Here is a 27009-nt window from a genome sequence, read left to right as displayed (position 1 = left end):
GTTCATATGAGTCCCTTGCCATTAACCATTACCCAAACAGTGCACAGTGTCATATACACAATGACAAACACCACCAAAATAATGCAATAAACTACATAAAATGTAACATACCCCCCCCCCCATTATGAAAAATATGAGCAACTATAACAGATGGCAAAAACGCATACCTGTTAAAAAGTTCAAATTCATTACAGAGCACAGATATTTTTCTTTATTTAAAAGGTCTGCAGAAATATCTGATTTATTTCAATTCTGGAACTGAATGGTAAACTACTTAAAAAAGAACACTCCACATGCTATTGCTCAAAAATGTTTTAGGTCACTAAACAGGTTCATTTTATGCAAGAAAAGTGAATCAATCATAGTGTAAACATTTTATAATGTGTGCAATAGAGGGTTAAGTCAGACCGTGTGCATGTGTATACATACCCAGGAGGAGGGGTTTTGCGCAGGCGCACTGGAGCCACTAACCACACGCGGCTCAATCACGACATTTATTCGCCGTTCACTATGCATCACCTCAACACTCTCGGTGTTAGGACGCCCAAACACAGTAGACCGTACTGTAAATACTACACGTGCCCCATCCACTCTACCTTACAGGATTCTCTCCGCAAATAACATGGGTTAAGAGGAGGATGTCTGGATAATTCATTTCAACTCTTTGCAAGGATGGGGACTCGGATATTGTTTTCTGGCAGAGGCATTTTGACAAAGACGAAGAAAGAAATCAGAGAAGGGCTTTAATATCATCCTTCAACTCTTTCATTTCCTTTCCTTCTTTTCTTTTTTGAGAGATGATCGCAGAGTTGGTGTGCAGCGCCGTGGCACTGCTCCTGTATGTCAACACACTGGACGCCGATTTCTGCTACGATGACAGGTATGCCAATGAATGACTCCGGTACATCTGCACGTTCTTCCTCATCATAGTGAGTTCAGCGGTTTCGTAGCAACCGGAGAACGTTGAGCCGAATGTAGTAGCGGCGGCTTTTGTTCTTTTGATTCTGTTACATGTTGCGACAACGCAGGGAATGGCGGCGCGAGCATGACAACTGTCAGCAGATAAACAGAGCCAGTCGTGCAAGTTTCAAACCTCGAGTGTCGTGCGTGTTTTTATGGTTTTGTTTTACAATGCGCTCAAGGACGCGAATCACGTGCTATCTGTTTGTGATTGAATGTAAGTGATGATGGCTAAGAATATCACAATCTGAATCTTTCCGTTTATTTATTACAGGGGAATTGTGTCAGCCCGTGGAAAGTGGCCGTGTTTGAGCCTGGTAATTTAGGATTAGTGTCAGATGGTGATATTTAGGAATGGGAATTAGGCTATGTTCCGATTGCATTTATGATCCTTTTAGTAGCCTAATTTTGAGGAAGAAATACATTTGAATTATTATTGCCCTCTGCAGTCTTCTGCCACAAATTATTAATAATATTAATAATAATAATAATTTAAAAAGAGAAATAAAAAGTGTTAACACAGATTTTTAGTGACTTTTCAATTACTTTTTTTTTTAAGCAGGACAAGTGCGATCGAATTAGAACTATATAGCCTATTGCCTGCATAAAATAATCTTACTAAAATATGTGGCAACATTTCGTTCATTCATAAAATATAATTAATTACACATTGTGATATCAAAAACCTATGATTGAAGTCTCACAAGCCATAAGGACAGTTTTTGGTTCATTTTGGCTCAGACATTACGAACGTAATTTGCGGTTCAGTGAGTGATTCAGATTAATTCAGGAACCAACGACTGATTGATACGTGTTTTTAAAAGGATAGTTCACTCAAAAATGAATATTTTGTCAATACTTATTTACCATCAGGTTGTTCCAAACCTGAGTTTCTTTCTTTATGTGATCAGTTGAACACAAAAAATCTGAAGAACGTTGGTAACCAGACAGATGACGGCACCCATTGCCTTCCATAGAAGGGGGGAAAAATACTATTGAAGTCAATAGGTGCCGTCAACTGTCTGGTTACCAACATTCTTTAATATATCTTCTTTTGTGTTTAACGGAAGAAACTCATACAGTTTTGGAATAACATGAGGGTGAGTAAATGAAGAAAAAATGTAATTTTTGTGTGAACTACCACTTTAATTCCCTAAAAAAAAAAAACTCGTCATCTGTTGGGGAATAGGACTGAACTGGTTGTTCTGGTACGGTTGGTCTGTTCTGTACGGTTTTGACTCAACCAAAGAAAACCAGTTAATAGGACACATTTGTTTAAGATTCGGACCGTACCGGTGTTGTGTCAAAGTCTGCTCCCCTTTGTTTCCTATGGAATCTAAACCTAATCCTATTCCTAACCCGACCAGTAACCTATGGGGAACATAGGGGGAACAGATTTAGAAGTAAGACCAGTCGATTCAATAAGTAGAACCCAGTTATTAACCAGGACGTCATGAAAATCTCATAAATCTTTGATCCAAACCCTAGTAATATTAAATACTTTACTGTAAAACAAATATCTCAACACTTGCTCCGGCCACTTGTTTTTAATGGATGGCAAAGCCAAATATCCATCAACTTTCACAGGGAGAATTGTAGCTCTTCATAATCTATTCACCCTGCCACCCGATGGGGATGACAAATTTATTTTCCTAAGTAGCGTTAGGGCACTTTATAATAACATTAAAGAAACTTAGAGCTGCATGACAGTTCCACACAGTTGAGAAGCAATAATCCAGAGAGCAATCAAGTGATGAACGTGTCAACTGTCGTCGATTGTGAAATGAATGTGTCTCCGGGGTTAGATTCCTAAATTTATAGTGACTAATTTATTTAATTAGACGCCTAACGACTTTCTTATGCTATAAAAACCATAGGCTAAACATGTTTTTCTTTCTTGGTGCACTTGACCATCTCAAAAATGTGTGGAATCTTAAAAAAAATGGGGTTCATCGTTTTCCTCATGGCATCCTGACACGAGTTTCTCTTTCATTTTCCTCTGCTATTAGAGCAATTACAGTCCTCTGGGCAATAATACCAAAGTACCAGTTACTACTTGTATAGTAGCATAGAACTTTTGCACTGTTTATTTTATGTGTAAGTTGCAGTCTGAGTAGACTTTTCAAGCAGTACCTTCTGTTTTTATGCCTCATTTCTGTAATTAGTAGCAGGCATCATTTAAAACCTGAAATGACATTTTGTCTCACAGCGTTCCTTGAGGTGGAAGGAGCACAGAAACGAGTGTCAGGCCGGTCCTGGGCAGTGTTACACACCCTGTGCTAGTTATCGTTTAATTTGCGCTGAGAAAGAGCAGATGTGACATGGTGAGGGACGAGAAGCCTTTTTTTGAATCCTGATATCACATGTGTAAACGAGAACCGTCTACTAAATCACTGCTCTGACCTCTGTTATTGAACCACAAGCTTGTGAGGACCAACGTTGGTTACATTTAAGAGAGCACTATCAGATATCCCTAGTCGTATAAGGGCTTTATTAAAAACGGGAGGTTGGCTTTTGATTTTGGAGCATAATAAAAGCGTTGAGGAATGGGGGTTATGATTTTTAATGTGGAGACAGGAAACGGAGCACTTAGCAAAGTGGTTCTGCACATATATTGCAACCAGTGTAATGCACAAAACATTCGCTTCAAAATGCTGGCTAAAAAGCTGAAAAATGTGAAATTTTGATGGCAAAGGCAGCGTGATTTGTACATCTAGTCACTTTTTAAGCATGACAACTCATGACTGTTTCATGTTGGAAGAAGTTTATATCAGGAATTATTGTCTTAAGGATTATAACAGAATTCTAAGTGAAAAAACATTTCATTCCTGATTTAAATAAGTTGCCTTTTTAAAAGTGCATCTGCATCTCTTTGTCTTGTGGTTTTATTTATGATGCACTGTTAAATCCATTTATGAAGACAGTTGCTGTAAATCTTAAAGGAAATTGTCCATCTAATAATATGAGAAATAACTATTACCGGTACTACATTTTCTATTGCTTCCTCATTAAAAACTTCAGCTGCTTTCTTTGCTGGTATCCGTGACTGTTTACTCTGTGTGACATACCATCACTCAGGTCTATTAGATGTTCAGTAAGCTTGACTTTAGTGCTGTGTGTCCCAGCGTTCCCCAGGGAGCTCTCCGTATCTGCTCTTTGTCTCCAAATCACACCCGACCCTGACACCTGCGCCGCTGAGTGGAGGCCATAACTTGTGGAGCTCATATCTGTGATGCCATAATCCTCACACCCAGAGCAGAGATGGACAAAAGAGTGGAGAGATGCCAGGGCTGAGTTATGGCCTCATCTCCGTGGCCTGCTGTGAACCTGTCCAGAAGCCTGATAGATGAAGTCACATGAGGAATCGTCGTCATTCACCTGAAATTGAGGGCAAACCCATTGCCGTTTCAAGTTCTTGCAGGCTGTATTTATTTGGGGTTTGTGGTTTTGGAAAGGAGAAGGTTTTGGATGGAGTTCCTTACTTAATGGGTTATTTTTCTTTTTTCCTTTCTCATGTCAAATAGCATCAGATACGTTTTGACTACTTCCTCCACAAGTACTTATGAAGACAGCACGAAATGGCATTTGCAATGCATTTATCTTCCATAATGTGACCTTTTTCAGAGTGTAAAAGAATGTGGAGCTGAAAATAATGTTGAATGGGATTTGTGTGGACTGTGAAGTGAACCATTGTAGACTATGATATTAGTTGATATTAATATTTTTTTCTTTTCTGTGCAAGCAGCAATAATTGAAATTTTGTAGAAATGTTATCGTTCATATAGAAATTATATATATATATATGTGTATATGTGTGTGCACTGTATGTTTGTATGTGTGTGTAAATACTTGTGATTCTGACCTTGTATTGAGAGGTTCTAAAATATTGATAAGAAATGTTTAAACTTGTAATTTACTTATAGTGAAAATAATGTGAAAAATTAAATGGCAGATTTCGTTCAGACAGAGATTTAAAAAATGGATAGAAACAGCATCATATTACTACAGTATTTTAACACTATAAAGGCATAGCTATGTGACATTTTGTTTCAAGTTCACTTAAATTCAGTGTTGTTCCTTTTAAAAGACCAATGGCTTTTAATTTTAATGTTAAAAACGATGGCTTGTAATTATACTGTATTGTTAAATTATTATTTTCATCCCCAGAATTTGAGAAACGATCCATTAAATAGAGACATCAGTAACAGTATTGGTATCAGTGATACTTGCCTTCATTCATAGTACTTTGTTTAATCTTTTTACTATGATTAATAGTACTTCATCTAATACGCAAAACATACTTGCTTTTTTTTTCAGTGTGAAAAAATTGATTATAGTAAAAAAGATATTATAAATGGTATTGTTAGATGGGATTAATTACAGAAAAATGTTAGTGCGATGAATTAAAAAAAAAATTTGATTAACAATCCAAAATATTGTTATAAGTGTGTTATTAAATGTGTACATTTAAAAAAAAAACTTATTTGGTGCTTTTATCTTTATCCGGTAGAACTGAATGTCATATTTAGCCTTCCCACTGACTCCTCTCCATTAAGCAATTTTCCGAGTGCTTCTACTGGTAGTTTAGTTACCAAGCCTGTTTAGCTGAGGCTGCAGGGATGTGCTGGTGTGCGCTTTAAATAGTCTGTGCTGTTGGTTTGGGTTTCGTGGTGCTGTCTGGCTCTGTTCTCCTCAGGCGCTGCTGGAGTGTCCACCCTGTGGATCCGACCGCACACTTTGGCTATGTGGTGATGTCGAGATCCAAGGGCGGCAACCCAGACTCGGAGCATCTCTCTCCTCAATCCCTCCATCCCAGTGTTACCCTGTAATTATCTCTGAGAGAGAAAAATTAGAGCGGGAGAGACACACTGCGGCTCGCAGCACCCTTACACGGCCCCCTTTTAATCCTCCAACAGCTCAGTCCAGATGGTCATGTTTCCAAAGCATTGTGGGTGTTTCTCTTTTTTAAATTTTTGTTACTCCTCTTCTGTACTTTTGTTTGACAAGGAATCATGGGGAGTTTGATGTAGACATCAGCATTCCAGATGACTACAATTATGCCATTGACTCAAAGAGTCCCTGGTGAGAAGGCGCTCGGATCATTGGCATATTGTGGTCGAGTGCAATGTGTCTGTTCGTACTTCAGTCAGACACTGTAGAGACTCTTTGTTTGTTAGTCTGTTGTGTTTTTTTGCATTGCTCTTTATTAATTAGTGCAACGTGTTTCCTTGTGAGACTTGTAAATGGTTGACTTCTTAGAAATTAGAACTTTTGGGATAGGATTAAAACCGAGGCTCATCAATTTTTATGCACAGACAGTGCAAAACTACACCAAGTGCGAGTGCGTGCCAGTGAGTTGCAGGTTTAAGAGACTTCAAGCTGTGGGTTAAGTCATATAACTTCAGGGAGTATTTTGGCACATCGCGAATGAGGGAAACGTATTGCCTCATCTTTTGGTTTGAGTAGAGATGTCATAAAATAAAACACCAGATTGAACAGCCACCTGTGCCATTTCACTGTGAAACAGCTGCATTCGCTTTCACGGCATTCTAATTATTTTTGCTTTAAGTTCATTATGGCATGACAGTAGTCTGCCATTGCATGAGTGTATAGATGGAATCAGAGCCCAAAGTTAATACTGTCATAGTGACAAATGCAGGTTAAATTGGCTTTGGTCAGCAACATGTAACCAGTTGGCTTGTAACTTTATTAGGAACCACAACATAAGTGGTGTAAGTCTTGACATGCGTGAATCGACTCTGACATACAAACTGTCTACTTAAAGAAAAGATCTGTGACGTGTGTGTGTTTTTATGACATACCCCGTGGAATTAATTTAGCATGTTTTTATATAGATTTTTAAAAAGTTGTATAGTATGAGCTTTTTTTCTCTGTAACGTATATTTCGACTGCCACAAATATGTTAATGAGAATAAAAACGGTATATTGTGTTATATTTCACTCTTCTTAATTGGTATTGATGGTTCCATGAAGAACCTTTAACATCCATAACTTTCTATTGCACAAAAGGTTTCCAAAGCATTGAAGTTACGCATTTTATTAGTATATTGATAGTGTAAATGAGTGTATCGCTAGACTGGAAAAAACATTGTTGTCATTGCCCTCAGAAACTCCTGGGGCCTGTACCATGATGGTAGTTGAACAAACTCAGGGTTACAGGATTAGTTTTGAGTTGACAAAACCAAACCAATCTAACCAGGCTTTGTTGGTACCATGATGCTGGTCATCAACTTTCTCTGTCAACTCAGGCTTTGTCCTGAGTTTAGGAGTTTAGGTGTGACATCAGTAGCGAACAGCCAATCACATGCTGAGAAAGAGTGAAACAGCGATTCATTTCTCGCGAGAGAAGCATCGCTATTCACTTCTCTCTTCTGCAGAATATTACGAGATTGAAAAATATTAAGAATTTAAACAAATTTACACAGCGAGAAGAAAATAGCTGTCCATGAAAGAGGACAACTAAAAGAAAAAGTCTTGCTATATCATTGCAAGTTAAAGTTGTGAAGTTAGTTTATACAGTTCATAAAGGTATAGAGAGAATTGAACATGTAAGCTCTCATGTAGGCTAGTCATTTTATAGCTTTATCTATTGATTTATAAAGCTTATTTTATTACATTTATATATTTATTCATTTAAACTGTGCGTAATAATAATGGATAAACTAAAATTGTACATATTTGATCAATTAAGGGTGTAATAATAATCTATATCATACAAAATTATTATTCTAAATAAGCATTACTAAAAGCCAGACGATTTTGTCTTTAAAAATAATTTGCTATGTAGTGACCTTTAATTTAGACTAGAAACAGGTGGAGTGACTTTATCAGACATACGTCACTTTGCTCACAGCTGATTGGTCCAAGTTTGGTTTACAACCTCTTACCTAGAACATAACCTGCCCCGGACCAGGTTACCCGTGGGGTGTAAGTTACTATGGCGATGAACGCTGCTAAAAGCCAAACCACTTTCATGATGCCTAAAACCCAGGGTTGGCGCAAATTAAAACATACCTGGCTAGCCACCTAAATCGGCTTCATGGTATAGTCCCCTAGCTTTGCACAGGATTGTGGACCGTTAATAGTTGTGGAATGTAGACGTTTTTGTTCTCTGAGGATCCTTTTGGACCATTCTCTCTGTGAAGTATTCAAACCTCTGAGTTCTTGGTCAGCAGGCCTTCTGACAAACCACAAACACTATTAAACACAACCCGCCCTACTGTAGTTGGCGTTTGTGGGGGGTTTTGGTGTCTCCCACTTTGGTGAGTAATCTGACTAACAATTACTATGGCCATGACCACGTAACTTTCTCTTTTCTTAACTTTTCCGGTTGACTTTCTCAGGGCTGTAAACTCAGACCAACTATTTCTCCAATTTGCGGCAGTTCTTCTGTGTCTGGGGTTTAAACTGACTTAAAAACACCATTCTCTGTGTCTCGGATAGAAATACCAGTGCAGAGGTGTATTCTGAAATGTTCTGTAAAGGTATGTAGCCTAAAAACAATTGTTATCCCCAGGTGCCTCACAATATCATAATCAGAGTGAATTTGAGGGATCTCTTTTAATCTATCTCAAACTTTTGTGCATAGAAACAACTTTGAAACACCTTTTTAAAGATTCTACACTTGTGTAGATGACCTACTTGATTATTATATTTGACAATATATAAAAGCAGGGATCCAAAGTATCCAAAGTTTTGTGATGCATTGATATCTTCACTCTTTGTAAAAATCTAAGATGAAGTAGGGATTGGAACAAAAGCAGATTCCAGCATTTTTACAAAATAATTACATAGAATTATTTAGAATAATTTAGAATAAATTACAAATAATTACATAGAAACGACAATTAACACATTGAATTAAACACGAAATGTACAAATACCTGGTATACAAAACGTCAAGTGATCATCACAATCAAGTTCCAAACCTGTATGAGTTTATTTCTTCTGCTGAACACAAAGGAATACATTTTTAAGAATATGGGTAACCAAACAGCTGATGGACAGTTGATGACCGCAAAATACTAAGGAACTCATTGGGGTCCATCAGCTGTTTCGGTTACCGACATTCTTCACAACATCTTCTTTTTGTGTTTAGAAAAAAGAAATGTATACAGATTTGGAACAACTTAAGGGTGATTAAATGATGACAGAATTTAATTTTTGGGTGAACTCTCCCTTTAAGTTTTACAGTGCATAGCTATTAAGCATCAGATCAAAGCTCTGTATTCCTTTTTGAACTTAAAATGATGCTTTATTATGATTAATCATTTGCAAATTACTTCTTTACACATCAAACATAGGAGCAAACTATTATCTTGTGCTTTTATTTTAAAAAGCAACAGCTAAAATACTTAAATCATGCAGGTGCCTCTTGATAACCATGTCCATTGTCCAGATGGCGTCTAGACTGAAATGTCGGGATTGGGAGCAAGACGAGGTTTTTCCCCTCTCTGCTCAATCGTCTTGGTAAGCAGCAGAGGGGGGCTCTCCCTCCAGCTTGATTACTGAAGTGAAGCTTTGTCAGAACAGACTGAGATTGGATGGCTGTCATCCCACTCCATTGCCTCTCTGAGGGAGCAGCTTCTCTCTGTGATTGCCAGGGCAGATGATTGTCATTTGTGATGTGTGAGCCGAAATAAACTGCAGGCCAGTGCGGCCTGACCCATCGCTGCCCATAGGGGCTCTAAAATGGGCTGTTGGTCACAGCTGATGGCCTTTCAGGCCTTCTAAATCAGATAGGCCTGGACAGGCCGTAATCAGGGCTGGAGGAGGAAGGCCATATGTACGGCAGGTTTACTGCACAGTAGAAGACAGCAGTGCAGATTAACTTTATTGGACATGCTGTAGGATCGCATGGCTACCTCCACAATCGTGCTGCGTCTTTGTGGCTGTCATTTTAATTAAAACCTAACAGATTATCTCTCTAGATTCATTGGTTTGGCCGCCTTCTTTCTGCCCCCTTCAATTGTTGAACTAATCACATTAGCCACTAATTAAGGTAGAATTAAGCCTATGCTTAAACTGTAAACTATATGCAAATTAAGTTAAGTCCTTTTCTTCCATTTGTCCTATAAACTAGTTACAAAATGAAATGGGAAAAAAGTAAGTTAAATTCATAATGATTAATATTCAAATGATAATAACAAAGAATACTAATAATGCATTATTATTATTTTGAATGTTAGAATTTTATTATAATATTGTGATCTTTGGTCAATTTCTTCACCTTCACTTAGCTTTGCTCGAGTTTTATTAAAGCAAAGTTGACAGCTTAATAATTTAAATGAATTAAAAGCAACAAAACTTCACTTTCAATTAAGTTCATACACAATGTAAATCCAAAGACAATTGAGTTCTGTTTCACTCTTGCGTAGTTTTCGTGTATCATTCAATATAAGAGCTGCTGTTTCAGTGGGATTTTTTTATTTATTTTTTTGGCTGTATCTGAGCAGCAGAAATATTACAATTACGTGTCATATCTTAGTTCAAGTCGAAGTCACAATATTTGTCAAAATAACACAACCACTACAACCACTCTTAGAAATTACATTAGAGACAAGAATGAACTTGTAAAAGAAAAAAACAACAAAACTTGGCTGTACTGACAGAAAGATGGATTTTATCTGTCAATTAGTGTGCTCATGCTTCAGGGGATATTTAGATGGGAGCCATTTCACAAAATGTTGATGTGATGTCACGGCCTGATCATTACACACAGGTCTCAAATCATTTTCGTTCATTTCACTAGATGGGTAAAGGCCAGAGACAAGAGCTTTGATTTCCATCTAATGTTCTTGATGGATCTATTGCCATGTTCCTGTGCTGTGCCGGCCTGCCTTCATTTTAATAGGATTAGCAGTGCCCTGTGGATTGTGGGGGGTGCTGTGTCAGGAAAGCGTCTGATCCATTTGAAGCACAAAACCCCCCTGTTGCTAGCGTCTGTGGAGGATGCTATAGTGCACTTAAAAAAAATAAAGCAAGCCTCTCTTTTCTTTGGTCTACCTTCTAGTGTCTCCAATGCAGCGTCTATGCCTGCAGAGGAAGCTGGGACATGACCTGGCCAAGAAGCTTTTGTGCTTTGTGGAGAGCTGTGTGGTCTCTATTCACCCTTCTGCCTGTGCACCATTAGCGTCGCCGCTCACTGATGAGAAATAAGCCTCAGTTGTGTTGCCTGTTGGCTCAAATGAACAATGAAATGCTCATTTTTTTCTTCTACCTTGGAGCAGGGAATAGATGCATTGCCTTTGTGTATCTATAAACCTGTCAGAAACGATCTGATCAGCCCTGCAAATACACACACATATATATATATATATATATATATACACACTACTACTACTATAAAAAATATATATATATATATATATATAGTAGTAGTAGTGTGTGTATATATGTATATATATATATATATATATATATAAAATATAATATAAAAATATATATATAGTACTACTATATATATATATACTACAATATATATATATATATATACACATAGTAGTACTATATATAGTAGTAGTAGTAGTAGTGTATATGTATACTGTATGTATAAGTACTAATATATATGCAAATCATAATATATACTGTAGTTATAAGCCTGAATGTAGTTATAAATCCAAATAGGCCTATATAGTATAGTTAACTATTCATATTGACATGCATTCAAATTTGTATCTATATCTTTATACTTATACACAAACATACAAAATACACATCTTTTTATTTAAAATGCATTGAATTGTTTAAGATCATATCAGTATTAGATCATAACACCAGATATTTTTTTAAACTGTTGAATGTACTACTTTCTATAATTATCAGTGAAATGGAAATCATTTTACTGAGACTTTCAGTAATCCAAAAAGTATTCCCTCTTTCTTTCTTTTTATAGGTCTTTAAATATTTGCACAAATCTTGTAATGCATTTATGCAAAGTCAACAAATGATGTTGTTTTTGGCTTTCATTCCTCTAAAGGTTTCTTTTCCACAGTCCTTTTTCTACACTGATCTTATCATTGAGATTACCTTTGATTCAGCAATCCTGTGGCCGGATTTGCAAGCCAGAGATGACTTTGCCAACCTCATGTAAGCAAACTAGGGCATGTGAGCCGGCGTCTGCTTTCCATATCTGACATCATGCCAGATGGGCAGTGCCCGTTTGGTTTCTTACAGAGATCAGGGGGATATGAGGATTAGATTCTGGTATTTAGTAATAAAGGCTTTAGAATATGATGTAAAGGCCAAATGGTATGATTAGCACAGGGCGTCCTTTTGTACTGGCAGTCTGGTTTCTTGTATCTCTAGTAGAAAGGTGTTTTATTTAAAATAACATCATAATTTGTGGTTTGAGTTATTTGACTGCTTTAAAGGGGTAATTCACCCCAGAAGGGTCCGTTTACACGACAGTTTTCAATTAAAAACGTATAACTTTTTGGCCATTCATTTACAAAACAGCGGTGTTTTGGAGACCTGAAAACGCAAACTTTTGAAAACTGGTTGAAAGTGCAAGTTTTCGATAATCTCCATGTAGACGACAAAAACGCAAATTTCTGAAAACGGTGACGTCATGCGTATCGCGTGTTCAGTCTATAGACGCGTAGTTTTTTTTTTGTAACATCGCCAACTACTGGCCTGGCATGCATAATACAGAGTTTTTAGTCATTTACGTGGATCCATGTGGGCTGGGATCGCTTTGGCAAGGGATTTGTCTGTATGTGAAAAATGTAAAGGAAGAACGTTTCTGGTTTTAGTACATCATTGTCATATACAGTAAACGTACCCTAAAATGCTGTCATTATTTTTTGCAAACTCGTAGGCTATGACTTTTTCTTCAATGAAAAAAAAGAAATTTTGTCACAAATGTGTAGCTGCTCTTTTGAAAGCCAGTGGTTACTGATGGACAATAAAAGCATGATGAAAGTGTCATAAAAGAAGTCCACATGTCCTCTGATTTCTTATGATAGCTTTGCATGAAGAGAAGACCAAAATTCCAAAAAGTTATTTTCCCATTTGCCGCAGTTGTCAGATCTCATTCAGCTTGCATTTTATTCATATTTGTCAAATTTTTGACGGTCATGAAACATGCAAGAACCTGTGAAGTTTGACACGTCTCTGAATTGGAGTTGAGAACTTATGGTTGAGGCAAAGATTTGGTGAGTGAATGATGATTAAATTGACATTTTATTGGTGAATAAATAATTTAAAGGACAAGTTCGGTATTTTACACTTAAAGCCCTGTTTTAAGATAGTTTCTGATGAAATAGAACGGTTAAGATGGAAATTTGGACAAATGCTGCTGTCCCGAGAATTGTAGGTTTCTGTGTTAGCACCCCCCCACATCCACAATGGTTTCATAGGGGCACTGAAACAATATAATTCATAAAACGCATTAAACTTTAGTTTACAAAGACGTGAATCTCACCGAGTGGTCTGGGATGTTCACTGATATGCTCACACAAAAATCGCTGCAAAAGATGCTTTCCAACAGGTGTTTTACCATTCGTTGTAAAACAGTTGACCTATTTTTCCAAATGCCTCATAACCGGACATTCTTCCGTTGAGAGCTTGAATAACAAACACTCCAGGCCAGTTGGTGGCGATAATGCACCTTTGCCAATTCTATATATATATATATATATATATATATATATATATATATATATATATAATTTGTTAATTGGCCCCATGGAGGATATTTCTGAATGTCTAAAGCAACACTTGCTGTTTGTCACCAGTTTTCTGTCTTTCAACATTCAACAGACATCAAACTTCTTTTTTTCAGTCTATGATCTGTGATACAAATGTCAGTCTCTGAGGAGACCAAGACAGCCTGCACTGAGATGTCTGTTCTTTTTAAATTTTTTTAACTTTTTCAGTAGATTTGAGCGAAGGAGGGAACAAATCAAACCCAGCAGTAGTCACAGAGGCTTCCTTTGGCTGTGAGTGATCGCATAGAACATCTTGGAGGTTGAGTCATTTTTTTTGGAACAGCGTTCATGTTGTCCTACTTCCAAGTTATCCCTTCTGTCATCACTGTAATGCATACAAACATCTCTAGCTCTTACATCAGTTGCAATATGACAGGGAAGAGCATTTGTAGAGTAGTTTATGGGACAGACTAGATTAGGGTTGTCAGAACAATACAAGTGAAATTGCACAAGTCTCGATATACCAATTTAGAAAAAAACTAATACTAAATTACTAAATAATCAAAGCCTCTCTTGTATGTAAGAAGAAATAATGAGTAAAATGTTAAAATGCATTTTGTTTTCTGTGAAGCTGAATTTTCGGCAGCCATTACTGCAGTCTTCGATGTCAAACGATCCTTTAGAAATCATTCTAATATTCCAAATTGGTGCCCAAGAAATATTTATATTATCAATGTTTAAAACAGTTGTGCTGCCAGTAATACAATAAAGATCAAACAAATTTCAAACAATATAATATGTAAAACAATGGAACATATATTAAAAATGAAGTAAACCGTGATTGAAGTGATTTTTCAGGAAGTGGTGTCTTTGTGCACTTTCTGGAGATTATTGTAGTATAATATTTCGAAATATTATTGCAATATAATAGACACACACCATTATTTGCATTGCGCTTAGCTTGACCTTGCATATTCAATCCATTCAGACATGCGTTTTTATTATCACCTAACTTTTGACATTCCTAGACCGGATATTATTCCAACATCCACTGTTTGTGCTGAACTCTAAAAGGTCTATATCAGGATTAGGCTACTAATTTTTACACTTCTAACACTTAAAATAATAGTATTAGTTATAATACCAGTCATAAAACCAAATGGAAAGTTCTCATGCTATGCTTTACTGTGAAAAGATGTCCAGTCAAGCATTCCTCCAGATAAAGAAATGTTTTTGTGTATTGTGTGTGTTGCAGGGCATTGATCTTGAGAAAGCGGAACTACAGGAAGTTTTCCCTTGCTCTTGAACTCACGCACTGTTTAGATTGCCCAGTGTGACATCAGGCAGAGTGGGGTCTTCCTTTCCTTGATGGGGGAGTTAGTGGAGGTTTATTTTTGGGTCTCAAAGGAAATTTAGCTTTTGAGAGAATACATGTGTCTTTATGACAGGTTGGCCACTGATCCTGCCACAAAATTAAGTGTAATGTTCTTGCTGCTTCTGAATATCCCAGATTCGAAAAAAAGCCTTCTTTATTCTGCAGAAAAGAATCTAAGGATGATTAGTGAAAGACTCTAGCTCAGTCTAAACGTGTGATTAGACTTAAGTGTTCAAAGAATAACAAACTGAGAACTGAAGAAACGCCCTTGATGACTTGGTGGGGATCTTTAAATAATCAATAAGTAGATGTAGTCCACCAGATGTAGCCCACCAGCTTCACTGCCAACATGTTGAAAATGTCAACAAGTCTAATTAAAACCATTTTAAATGATGCAGACCCTCTTCAGCTTATCGAAGATGTTGGCTTTTGCGTGATTGACTGCTATAAAAGTTTGAGGCCCATGCCAATGTTTCTCATCAGAAACACAAACACAATAACTTCAAAGTTTCCATCTTCTCATCAAGGGCTTAAAAAAAGGAACTGTTTGTAAACTCTCAATTGTGCTGCCCTGTCACTGTCTGTGATTGATTTTGTTGAACCCTGTGGTAAGGTTCAACATTACACAAGTGTTTTTTTTTTTTTTAATGAATGAATGAATACACCACTAGGCTACGGATCTGGCTCTAGCTCTTTCATGTTTTCAAAGGTCAGAAATCCAAACATCAAATGCAGTAATGGAAGTCACTCTGTCAAGATGAGATGTTGCTTCCTGGTAATGCAGTTTGTCTGTGATGGACAGAAGTGGATTTATTGTCTCAAGTCACATCTTAAAGCAGTTTGTGTCATATTATAGCATTACCAGTTCATAGCAAACCCATGCACGGACTGCAAAAGCACTTTTCACATTTATTACAAGAAACCTTGATGAAAAGTTCGGCAGATGTAGATTTTGATGCATGTGTTGTTTGCAGATTTCCATAAAATGACATAATCTGTTGGTTGTAGCATCTATAGTACTTTCCAGCCCTAAATGACATATAAACGTAATGTGTTTGGGAAAGGCATCTTTCCTGCACACTGTGTCTGGGGAATGGTTTGTGTTTGTGTATGCATGTGGGTGTGTTAATTGTCTCTGTGATTAATAATGGTTGTCTGTAGTAAGATGAATTGGCAGGCTCCTGCCTTCAAATGTATGTTGGCAAAATCTAGCTTTAATTGCAGAGTAATGGCCTGACATGAAAAAAAGAAAACGAGAGACAGCGATCTCTGGTAATCATGAACTTAGATTGAAATGTAATCACATCTTGCTCCTAGCTTTAGAACGCAATTAGCCAAAAAACAGGTTTTGTTAAGAAAAGAAAGACCAATTTTGTCTCGCAAGCCTAAGAGGACATGTTTTCATTGGGCATTTGCTTAGTGATGCCCATGCTCAAATGGAGCTTAAGAACTGGGAGGTTTCTTTCCTACCACATTTTACACTGGCCTTGAATTAATCGGTTTATCCAAGTTACATCCTCTGTATGATGTTGTCAAGAGGCAATAAAGAGTTGTTTTTGTGGAGGGCTCGAAGTCGATCCCCCCCCAAAAATGTATTCTTTCATTCTGAAGTGTTGTTGACTCAAATGAAGGGCCAAGAGTGTAATTTTTTTGTAACTTTTTTTTTCTTTCTTCCAACCTACTATGAGTTCTAAAAGAGCAATAAATAGTGGATTTGTAATCATTGCATTGATTTTTTTTTTGTCAATTCACCAAAAAGAATTGTTCACTTTGTTTGCTAATTAATTCTGTGAATCTTTCTGTAGGTCACATTATTACATTAGTAGGTGATGATGAGTATTATGAGTGAATGATTGACTGACTCACTCACTCACTCACTCAACCGATTCATTAAAAAAACAGCGGTTTAAACCCTAAATGTGTTCAGCTAGAAAAGGTGTTAATTTTTTACATTTGAAATTGATTGGATTGTGAAAACTAGTTGTCCACTAACAAAATGATGCCATACGGTTTTTGATGTCGACAAAATAGAAAATGTTTTTATTTTTTGTTAGAATAACATGCCCTGATAAATCAAATGTAATAAGACCAGAATCATTTATAAATAAAGTAAATGGGGTCCATTTGGACTTGAGCTTAGCGCACTGAATTGTGATTTAGGTCATGGTCGGAGTTTAAAAAGCTAATATGTTGTCTTAATCCTAAAATTTAAGCCACCCTACTTCAAGTCTTGTCATTCAATGTATTTAACTATACATTTTACATAATCTTGCCACCTTGGGTTAAATGTTCATTTCACAGCCAATGTTAAAATGAATTATCCAGAGCTGCTGCTGCACTATGTCTAAGAGCATGTAATCAGCTCCATTATAAATTAATTCTAGTAATGATCTCTCAGTTCTGCATTCAGACATCCGTTGCATTTGTCTGGTTAAACATGATCTAATCTGGAAGGCAGCCATTAAACAAAGATCATCTTGCTTTATATGAATAGGATATTTACATTTGAGTGAACAATATAGACCCTGCATTTCTTACTGCTGGAGTCACGCTGATGGCTTGACCGGCACTGTGGCTGGCTGCAGATTTTTCCATTATTTCCTTCACCCAAGTGGGCACGTTCAAGCTGATGTTCCAGTCACTTTGAAGTTTCTCAAGTTAAATTGGATAGTGTCTGTGCAGCATGAAGAGCATTCAAGAGTTATTTGTCTTACTTAGACCATATCTGATTTATAGCGGAAAGATCCATTTGAAATGGCAGTTCCCTCTGAAATCTATATTCTCAGAACCCGTGGAGGCACTTGGCTTTTCACAGGGTTTGGTTTCAGCTCGTGTAATCGTTGTCATTGGTTAATATCACAATTTAAGCTCTGTTTAAATGCTTTAATCATCCATTGGCCAGGATTGTCTTTCTTTTTGGTCTGGTCTTGAGAAGACTACTTGGCATCTACTCAGGTTGACTTGGCTTAAGTAATACTGTACTTTCAAATTATGCTTTTTCAACTCTGTTTAACCAAAGGGATTCATCCTTTACATATTGGAAAACATGTTATACCTGCATGCCAATCTATGGAGCCCCTAAGGGACATTTGTGTGCGCATGAGAAACATTTGCCCATATTTCTCTTGCGTACACGAAAGTCTGTTGTGGGGACGTGAGAGAACGGCGGCCTTGCGCCGTTACCTCGAGTGATAATGGACGCCACCTGTGAGACGCACCGGTCTCACATCTCTCACGGAGGAGTGGAAGCATAAAAGGAGGAACGACGACGCTGAAGATCGACAGAGGAACAGGCCTGAGTTTATTTTGTGTTTTGTTTCTTTTTTGTGTAGCCAGCAGTCATCCGTGATGGGCTGCTGGCGGATCCTTTTGTTTTTGTATTTGTTTTATTTTATTATTACGATTGTTAAATGTTCGCCGGTTCCTGCCTCCTTCACACAACTTTGAACCTTATTACATCTGTATATTTTTATTTTTGCAAAGGCCCCATTAGGGGCTCCATAACAAATTTAAAAATATATATACATGGTGTATACAGTTCGATTCCTAAATTGTTCCTTTAAGTTGCAAGTCAACATCTAAATTAAATTTGAACTCTTTTTGGGGGGTGTTTAGTAATCAGTGGTGCCGATTGAATGAACGGCAGCTGTTACAGGCTCAGACTTAAACCAGATTAAAGGTTAAATCCTCATAGTGGCACCTTGTCTGGGACTGAGAAAACCCTCATTCTCTCCTATGAATCTTACATTCGCACACCCTGGAGGGCTTACGTTTCATAATTGTATTTATAAAGAAAGATAAACAATACGTTAAACATCTTGATTATCTTTGCCACAGAGATCTGTCTGTTAGATCAGGCTGAACTATAGCTGAAACCTGTTGTGTAATGCTGTTACTTTCACTGGAGAGTGTTACTTGGAAACATATTCGTTGAAAGTAAAACTTCTTGAGCTTGAAAGTCTACATTAAGATGCTGTCTTGAGATTGGGAATATTTCATGCACGTATAGTGTGGAACTTTGTCAAGCTTAAAGTTAAATGTAATTTGGGTTGTTACAATACTGAAATGTCACTAGTTTTTATACTAGAAATTGGCATTGAAATTGGCTTTCTTTTTCTTGTTCTTTCACTTTTCTTTCTTTCTTTATTCCATTCTATCTTATTGACACCCATGGTATAATTGGTCAGTTATCGGTATGTGATTTCATAAGTTGTAGCTTTAGTGAGAAAAACGAAACATTTGCGCAGTTCTTGCAAAGGCTAATACTGTCTTTCTCCAGGGGTATACTGAGAAGAGGTATTGCATTTATTACGACTGGGACAAGCATTTCCAGCTGTGAGAAATTAATGTGAACTTGACAAACCCCTTCCATAAAAGTTCTACATCTTGCCATGAAATTCCCTAGTCAATATTTGAGTTCTTTACTCACAATCCTACATTTTCTTTTGTTTTTGTTTCCTTCCCACTGTTTGAAGTCATTTAGTGTTTGTCTACAGAGAGCATCGGGGATAATTCTGACAAACTCAAAGTTATCTTGAAGCAGTTTAATAAGCTCAGATCTTTAGCGCAATCACTGACAAACACACTGCAATGTTTTGTTTTTCTGCTAATACATATTGCGATATTAAAACAATTTCACCAGATGACTTGAAGAATCATTCTAGAATGATTGGGGTGAATTTGTAGGGGAGTGAATCTGCATAAAATAATAAACAAATTACAAGCATAGGTAAATACAATAGAACAAAGACACAAATTAAAACAGTGCTTTAAATTTTTCTTAACAGTCTTTAACAGTGTTTAGGTACATAAATGGAATAATCAAATGTAAAATAACACCGCATAGTCTTCACTTTATAGACTATATATAATTAAGCTTTTTTAATATGAACTGATTTTCTCTTTGAATTTTTTTTGTTTGATTGACATTAACGACACAAACAGCAGCAGGGATTTATAGGCTGCTGTCACTTTAAGACCAAATGCACGGATCCAATATAATGATACGCATCCGCAATTGTTTACATTCACATAAGCGACTGTTTACGAGAATACTCATCAAGATAAGCATTTTAACATAATTTTGATTGTATGTGTCCGTTCAAGCACAAATAGATGCAGAAGAGAACGGAATTCGGCTTTTGCGTGAAAAAACCAAAACGGCAAGCTCCGAATAGAATTTTCTTACATGTCGTCTTGTGCTCAAAAGGTTTAAAATCGCTTGAATGTTGCACATTGCACATCCTGTAATGTGACTATCGTGAATGTGCACATTGTGATATTGATGCTAAAATTATGTATCATACAGCCCTACTTGCATTTATACTCTTACTGAGACAAATGGGAGGATAATGATGTTTATGTTGATGTTGACTGACAGAGTTTGTCTTCTGGCTGACTTTGAAATAGACACCTTTATTTGTTTGCAACTTTGTTACTAGGGACGAGTATCATAAATCATTTAAAGACTCTGGTTCTGATTCCAATTCCACTTGATTATTCTGGTTCCTTGGTGATTCCTTTAAGAAAATTTAGTGTTTTTAGGAAACAATTTTGAAAAGAATTTCTTATACAAAATATTATTTGTAGAATCTGAACTAAACCCTTGTTTTGTAATTTTTGTCTGTGAGCAGTATGATGCATTGAGATTGCATAAATGTATTTAGAAGAGAAAAATAAGTACCATTAAATAGCACAAGCTGATCATCATGACTACAGTACCATTTCAAGCCCTAAACCGCCGCAAGGGTGCATCTTAAGTGACAGTGGAAAAACATGAAAATCCTTTTGATTCCTTTTATTTGTGACTTTTTTTTCTCTCTGCCATCCGTCCATTAGCAAGTTGCTTTAACTGCCAAACAATGTCTGTGTCCAGATGTATTTGACAATAACTCTTTCATATAGCTTGAGGTAGTTTTGTGGTTTGTCACTATTATGTGAAGATAGTATTTTGTTTGGGGAATTACTGCGTTTGGCAATCCTGTCATGTCGATAATAGGTAGTTGTGGGGAAAATATATATATTTTCGACACCATCTTTCAGCTCTCCTTTGCTATTACGCCTTAAACTCTGAGCGGATTTATGAGTATTCACAGTCAGTGGTTCCAAAAGTGTAATATAAGCCAGTTATTGTCATTTCAAAAGAGCACTGATAAACGTCTTGAGCATCTGACAAAGAATCGTGCCAAGTCTTGATTCTGCCTGCTTATTTACGGTTTGCAGAGATATTTTCAATGCCACAATTTAATGTTCATACTTTCTAAATAAGCAGTTTAATGGCATAATTGTGCAGTTGTAACGTAAGAAGGATCGTTGAACTTAGGATATGTTTGTGGTTTTAGCTTGGCATGGGACATTGTCTTGACCAACCAATAAAACCAATGCTGCTTTCGTGTCAAACAGCTATTTGCCTCAATATTGATTTGTTATCCAATTGTAGCTAGCCAACTTGTAGCTACCTATAAACGACGAAATGTCCTGATTTCTAAAGTCCCTAGATTGTGCTTTTTTGGGGATGGGGATTATTTTGACTCAAGTCGGTATGTTGAGACAAACCAAACAAACAAATTCTTTGTGTCATTTTATTGGATCAGTGGTAAAAATGTCTATTGTTTCTTCTAACTATATGCCTTTTCTAGGGATGATTCATGTGGCTGAATGGTGCGTTTTGGCCGCTGCTACTAGGTCATTGCTGAGGAAAAGTACATCCATTAGTTGCTGATTTGGTTGGTGGCCAGCGGTGAGCGGTCCTTTAGGCCTTTGCACTCTATATTGATCAAAGGAGGTCATCACCATCACTGTTCCCAATAAAAGCTTGGACTCAGGCATTCTATCCATTGTCCTCCATTACCTAATTGGAAAGGATGAATCAATGGCAGTGGAACTGAAATCGGCCAGATTAGTTCATGTCCGTTGTGCCGCTATTGGCTCTGATTGTGCGTGAAGTGACGGATACGGAGGCCATCAATGCAGCAGAATAATTAAGGCACTGTCTGTGTTCTGACCAATTTTAACTGTGATTGGCCTGCCTGGGGCAAACCATCTCCTGGCTGGCCTTCAGAGAGAGTGCTCCTCAATGACACAAAAACAATCTCAAATGAATGTTGAACAGGCCGACAGCAATGCTGAGGACAGGGCCGGTAATTAGGAAGGATCACTATAGTGGATCCAACTGAGCTTTTAATGGCAGCTAAATGCCACATAGGGCTTTTTTTCATGTTCAGTGTAGAAGTGTACAAGGGCAGGACTGTGTAGCACTGTCTCCTTCACAACAAGAAGGTCCACGGCTCGAGCCCCGGCTGAGCCAGGAGTCCTTTCTGTGAGGAGTTTGGATGTTCTCCCTGTGTCAGCATGGGACATATGTGGGTCGTTTCAGGTTTGCAATTTTGCAATTAATGAGAAGTAATTTAAGGGCAAAAAATAGGGAAATAGTCACTTTGTATTTCTCTATTCAGCACAGATGCAAAGTCAACTGAATATAGTTCATCTTTTTGTTCCTTTTTGCAAAGACTGCTAATGCTGTTTGCTGCTTTAATGAAGTGTATGGGCCACGGCAAACAGTGGTAGTTCCTCACAGCCCTTGGTAAGCGATTTGATGGCTGTTTCTCATAAGTGATATCATCATTTCTGAAACCTGACAGTATTGAAAATGATCTGAAGCTGTTAAGGATAAAGCGCTTTCAAACAATGGCTAGTGTTCCAACTGGATAGTCCATATACATATCTGCACTGCCTATTTTCTTGCTTGTAACCATATGCTGGACCAAGTGCAGTACACTTTTTTTAACTGTTTGCCATTTTGACCAAATTTGTACATAGTCTTGGTGGTTGTTTGAGCATTGCTAGGCGTTTTCTTGGGTGTTCTAGGTGGAGAAATTAGTTTGTCATGAAGATGCATTGAGCAGCATCCCATTGTACATTTTCATCCTACTCAAAGCTAATGTTGTGAAGAACTGATTTTCCAGGAGAATAGTATAACAGTCAAGATAGTTGTCAAGTGTGAAGTATTTCTGAGTGTTTAAGGGTTTTATTCCTCTGTAGACAAAAATAAGGAACTGTTAAAGCAGCTGCTTTCTTGGTACAAAACACATCCAAATCCTGTGTTTTCATGAGCTGAGCCTTACCATACCTGGCAACGTCGTCTTCCAGCAATAACACTCACAGCCAAAACAGGGTTTGGTCAATTGCACCTACACTTTGCAAATCATAAAATCTCTATACGTGTATTATTCTTTGGGTTTAAGAAGTCCTGAGCCAGGGAAAGGGAGGAGAGGAGATGAGAGGGGATGAGGAAGTAGAAATAATACTCTGCTTTGCACCTCATAAAGAATGGAGCTTGCATGTGAAGTAGGGTTATCCACAATCCTAGATCACTCGTCTGCTCCGAGTGTTGTTTGAAGTGATAAAGACTTGTTAGAGGAGCACAAATCTTCCACACTCTCACAGCTCTCACAGCTCTTCAGCACCTTGTGTATTAAAGTAGAAACACCTGCTTGTTGGTCAGGATGCCCATTGGAGTCTTAAAAGGAAACTTTCATGGAAAACTTTAGAAAGAGTTTAATATGTGGAGATACTCTCTGAACTACCGTTTTCAGTTTAAGTTAAATGCGATTTGGATATAAAGACAAAAAAAAGTATTGTCTGGGCAGCTGTATGCATGTAGAAACAAAGCTACTGTTTAACATGTGACTTGCTCATAATCTTGATATTTATATTGTGGCAGATTGTGGGTCCATGATCATGCAATGTCAGCTTTTGAACAGACAGAACTTTTATTTGATCAATTAAACATATGTTCACATTTGCAAAATAATTGGAACAACCCTTAAGCTATAGCAATAAAAACAGGGATTTAATCAATAAGCAATGAAAAAAACAATATAAATATATATATATATATATATATATATATATATATATATATATATATATATATATATATATATATATATATATATATATATATTACAGCCCTACCTTTTGTTTTGTTTTTAGTACTTTACTTTTTTTACCGTTGTTATTTTTAATGATGATGTTTTTATAGAGGGTTTGCACCTAAAGTCACGATTTGGTCAGTTACCCGGATGCGCGGCCATGTTGGAGATACTCGGATGTAAACAACAGCATGGATTGCACTGTTTATGTACTACTGAACACATTGTTACACTAACTTATGATGTCTAAACTACGGAAAAAACACATGGAAGCTGCGAAATCATATAGAGAAGGACTTAGGCCTAGTCCACACGGACACGGGTATAACCAGAGTTTTTCCTCACGCGTTTAAAAAAAAAAAAATCCGGTCCACACATGCTCGGTTTAAAAAAAATCTCTGTCTACATGAAAACGCAAAAACACTCTATCAAGCGCTGTCAAGAGCAGTCAGCGGCGCACAATCTGACGTCAAACACAGCGGATAACGGCGCACACTCTGACGCCACAAGGCAAAACCCCCGGTTTTACGTCTACACCACAACACTGCAACCGGTGTTTCTGAAAATCCTCACCCTGGCAGGGGTTTTCAAAAATGTTCGGTTTCAGTGACCCGATACTGCGTTTCCGTGTGGATGAAAGGCCGAACCGTGTAAAAAAAGTCACTGTTATAAAAATACCCGTGTCCGTGTGGACAAAGCCTTAGCAAGCAGGAAAGAGCGTGGAATTTTGACAAACTAAAGTTAATATGAACTAAAGATCCGAACGAGCTTGCTTCTCTAGCCCTTACCGCTATTCTTCCTTCTATTTCTTATCCCGACATAGGCTACGTTCAGATTGTCAGTTCAAAAAATCCACATGAAATCCGTTTCAAGCTACATCCAAATGTGATTTGAAATCCTATTCAAATCACATATCAGGAAATCCGCTTCAGTCTGAACGCTCTAATCGGATTTTACGTGGTATGTGACTTTCTCACGCCACGTAAAATGTAAACGTAAGAAATTGTTATAGGGAACATGCTGAAAGTCGCTGGCGAAACAAGGCTGTTGCAAAGTGCCGGACAAGCAGAAAATTATTATTTTTGTAACCGGCGCATATAAAAGCGCGAAGAAAAGCTGTGCATACCAGCCTCCTACAGTTCTACAGCAGACTCAAGACGCAGTAGTCCAGCGCGGCGTCTACATATTTCCATGTTGTAAATTTTTAATAAGACAGCATCTCTATTGCAAATGCAAACCCCTCCATCAACGCAATGTCATTGCCATATTGCCAAAGAGCTGCATGAACACACAACTTGGATCAGTTGCGATACACAGTGTGGACATCATTTTAGATCAGATTCAAATCGGATACTAAGATAATCGGATTTGGACTGACAGTGTGAATGTAGCCATAGTTAACTACTTTACGTCATCATTTTAGCCATAGTCAACACTATATTTACACATGTGGCTAATGCTGTGCCTCTCTCAACCACAAACGCCTTCTTTCATCCGTTTTTTGCACTCTTCTCTTTAACTTTTGGCAGTCTATAGAACTCAAAATGTTTTTTCCCGATGCGACCGATTAGAACAGACCAAAAAACTACCATTTTTCACCCAATATTCAGCCAAATATGCAAGTCCGTTCAGTTCAGTGGCAGTATTTACGTTAAGTGCCTCCAAAATGGCCGACTTCCGGATTGATGACGTGTAGTGAAAACCCTCTATTAGTGTGCTGAAAATTTTGATTTTACTAAATTTAGATTTAAGATTTAACTAAAAAATCTTTATAGCGCCACGTCATGTAAACACTAGAAACTCATCCAAATTGGAAACTCATCTAATTTTTCAGGACTTCCAGAAAAAAACAGTTAGTCAACTTAGTCATTCAGGTAACCCACGACTTGATTTTGAATATGTAGTTTGCACGTGCACCTTTTAGTTTGTAGACTATTTATGGGTATGAATTATGTTAGCAACACCAATTCAGCTTGACTTTATCGATCTGATTTTGACTAAAACACCATCTTTTAGCAGTTAATTTACTGTGGTTGAGTGAAAACGGAGAGTTTTGGGTATGTTTTACCTCTTCTGTTTCCATTGCCCAGACTTTGGCAGGAAGACAGAGCGATGCAGGGCATTATGTGCTGAGATTAGCTGCATTCGGCCACAAATCACAAATGCTTGTGTCCGCTGAGCAGAGCTGAATGTGCGTACTGTGTGAGGTTTTAACCCACTTTGCGTGACTTGAATTTTTAATAAGAGTAAAGCTCTAGGAATGCGCACACTCGATCAGACTCCCCTGGTCTCGCTTCTGTTTTCTCTTTCCCCTCATTTATTTAATCTTTCTGCAGAAGCTTGGGTGAAACACCCCCATATGCTGAAGTGCTGATTTAATTCATTCAGCACATTAATGGAATAGAATACATGGGCGGCAACAGATGTCATGCTTCTAAGAGAGAATATCTGTGCTATACGTGTCTTAATCTGACTTTGTTTATTTTTGCAGTACGGGTGGATTGTGGTTAGACCATTGCAGCTATTCTCTCAACAAGGCTGATGGAAAAAATAAAGAATAATTATCTTATTTAATTGTGTATATAATCTTATTTACTACATGGTAAGGCTCTTTGCAGATTTTAAATAAAATCGCCCTGCAACAGATTTGAGTGAATTCTAATACTTCTTTCTTACTAATGTACTTGATGGAAAGATATTTTTTGAAGTCAGTATCATCAAGTTGGGTAATATTAGAATTAGAATTTGAAAGATGCAGTGCTGTGTGTGTAATTAATGTAACACCACTATCGTCATCATTTCCCTCAGCTGTATCTGTGATCATTCTTGATCACAACACTGGTATGGGATTATCTCGATTAACCTGATAGAGCGCCGTGGAAAGCACTGAGTGTCCGTGTCCTCACATCCTGCTGAGAGAGGCTTAACCTCTGTACCTAGAGGAAGTCACATTTGGTGATCTCCATCAAGACTCTTTGTTAAGCTGTGTGATGCAACACAGTGTAAAGACATTTGACACTGCACCGGTAAATGTCTCAGACTTAATGTCATCCGTGTGGCAGTTGTCACC

At 37.4% G+C, this 27009-nt stretch overlaps 1 protein-coding gene across 3 annotated transcripts in view; it reads left to right on the top strand.

Annotated features, from left to right (window-relative positions):
• Positions 1–440: 440 nt before the first annotated feature.
• The window catches only part of tmtc2b (transmembrane O-mannosyltransferase targeting cadherins 2b), a 119501-nt gene continuing 92932 nt past the window's right edge, over positions 441–27009 (top strand). Inside the window, exon 1 of one of the 3 annotated variants that reach the window (XM_077193625.1) lies at positions 441–880. In XM_077193625.1, coding sequence (XP_077049740.1) covers positions 798–880 — 83 coding nt within the window. In that variant the 5' untranslated portion in view covers positions 441–797. The remainder of the gene's footprint in view (positions 881–27009) is intronic. The other 2 variants (XM_077193626.1, XM_077193627.1) reach the window with 2 other exon arrangements.

Source organism: Siphateles boraxobius, unplaced genomic scaffold (genome assembly GCF_051911475.1).
Source record: "Siphateles boraxobius isolate OS27281-9 unplaced genomic scaffold, OSU_SipBor_1 31, whole genome shotgun sequence".
Taxonomy (NCBI): Eukaryota; Metazoa; Chordata; class Actinopteri; order Cypriniformes; family Leuciscidae; genus Siphateles; species Siphateles boraxobius.
Note: the sequence above shows the minus strand (reverse complement) of the source record. Positions and strands in the feature narration are given on the sequence as shown.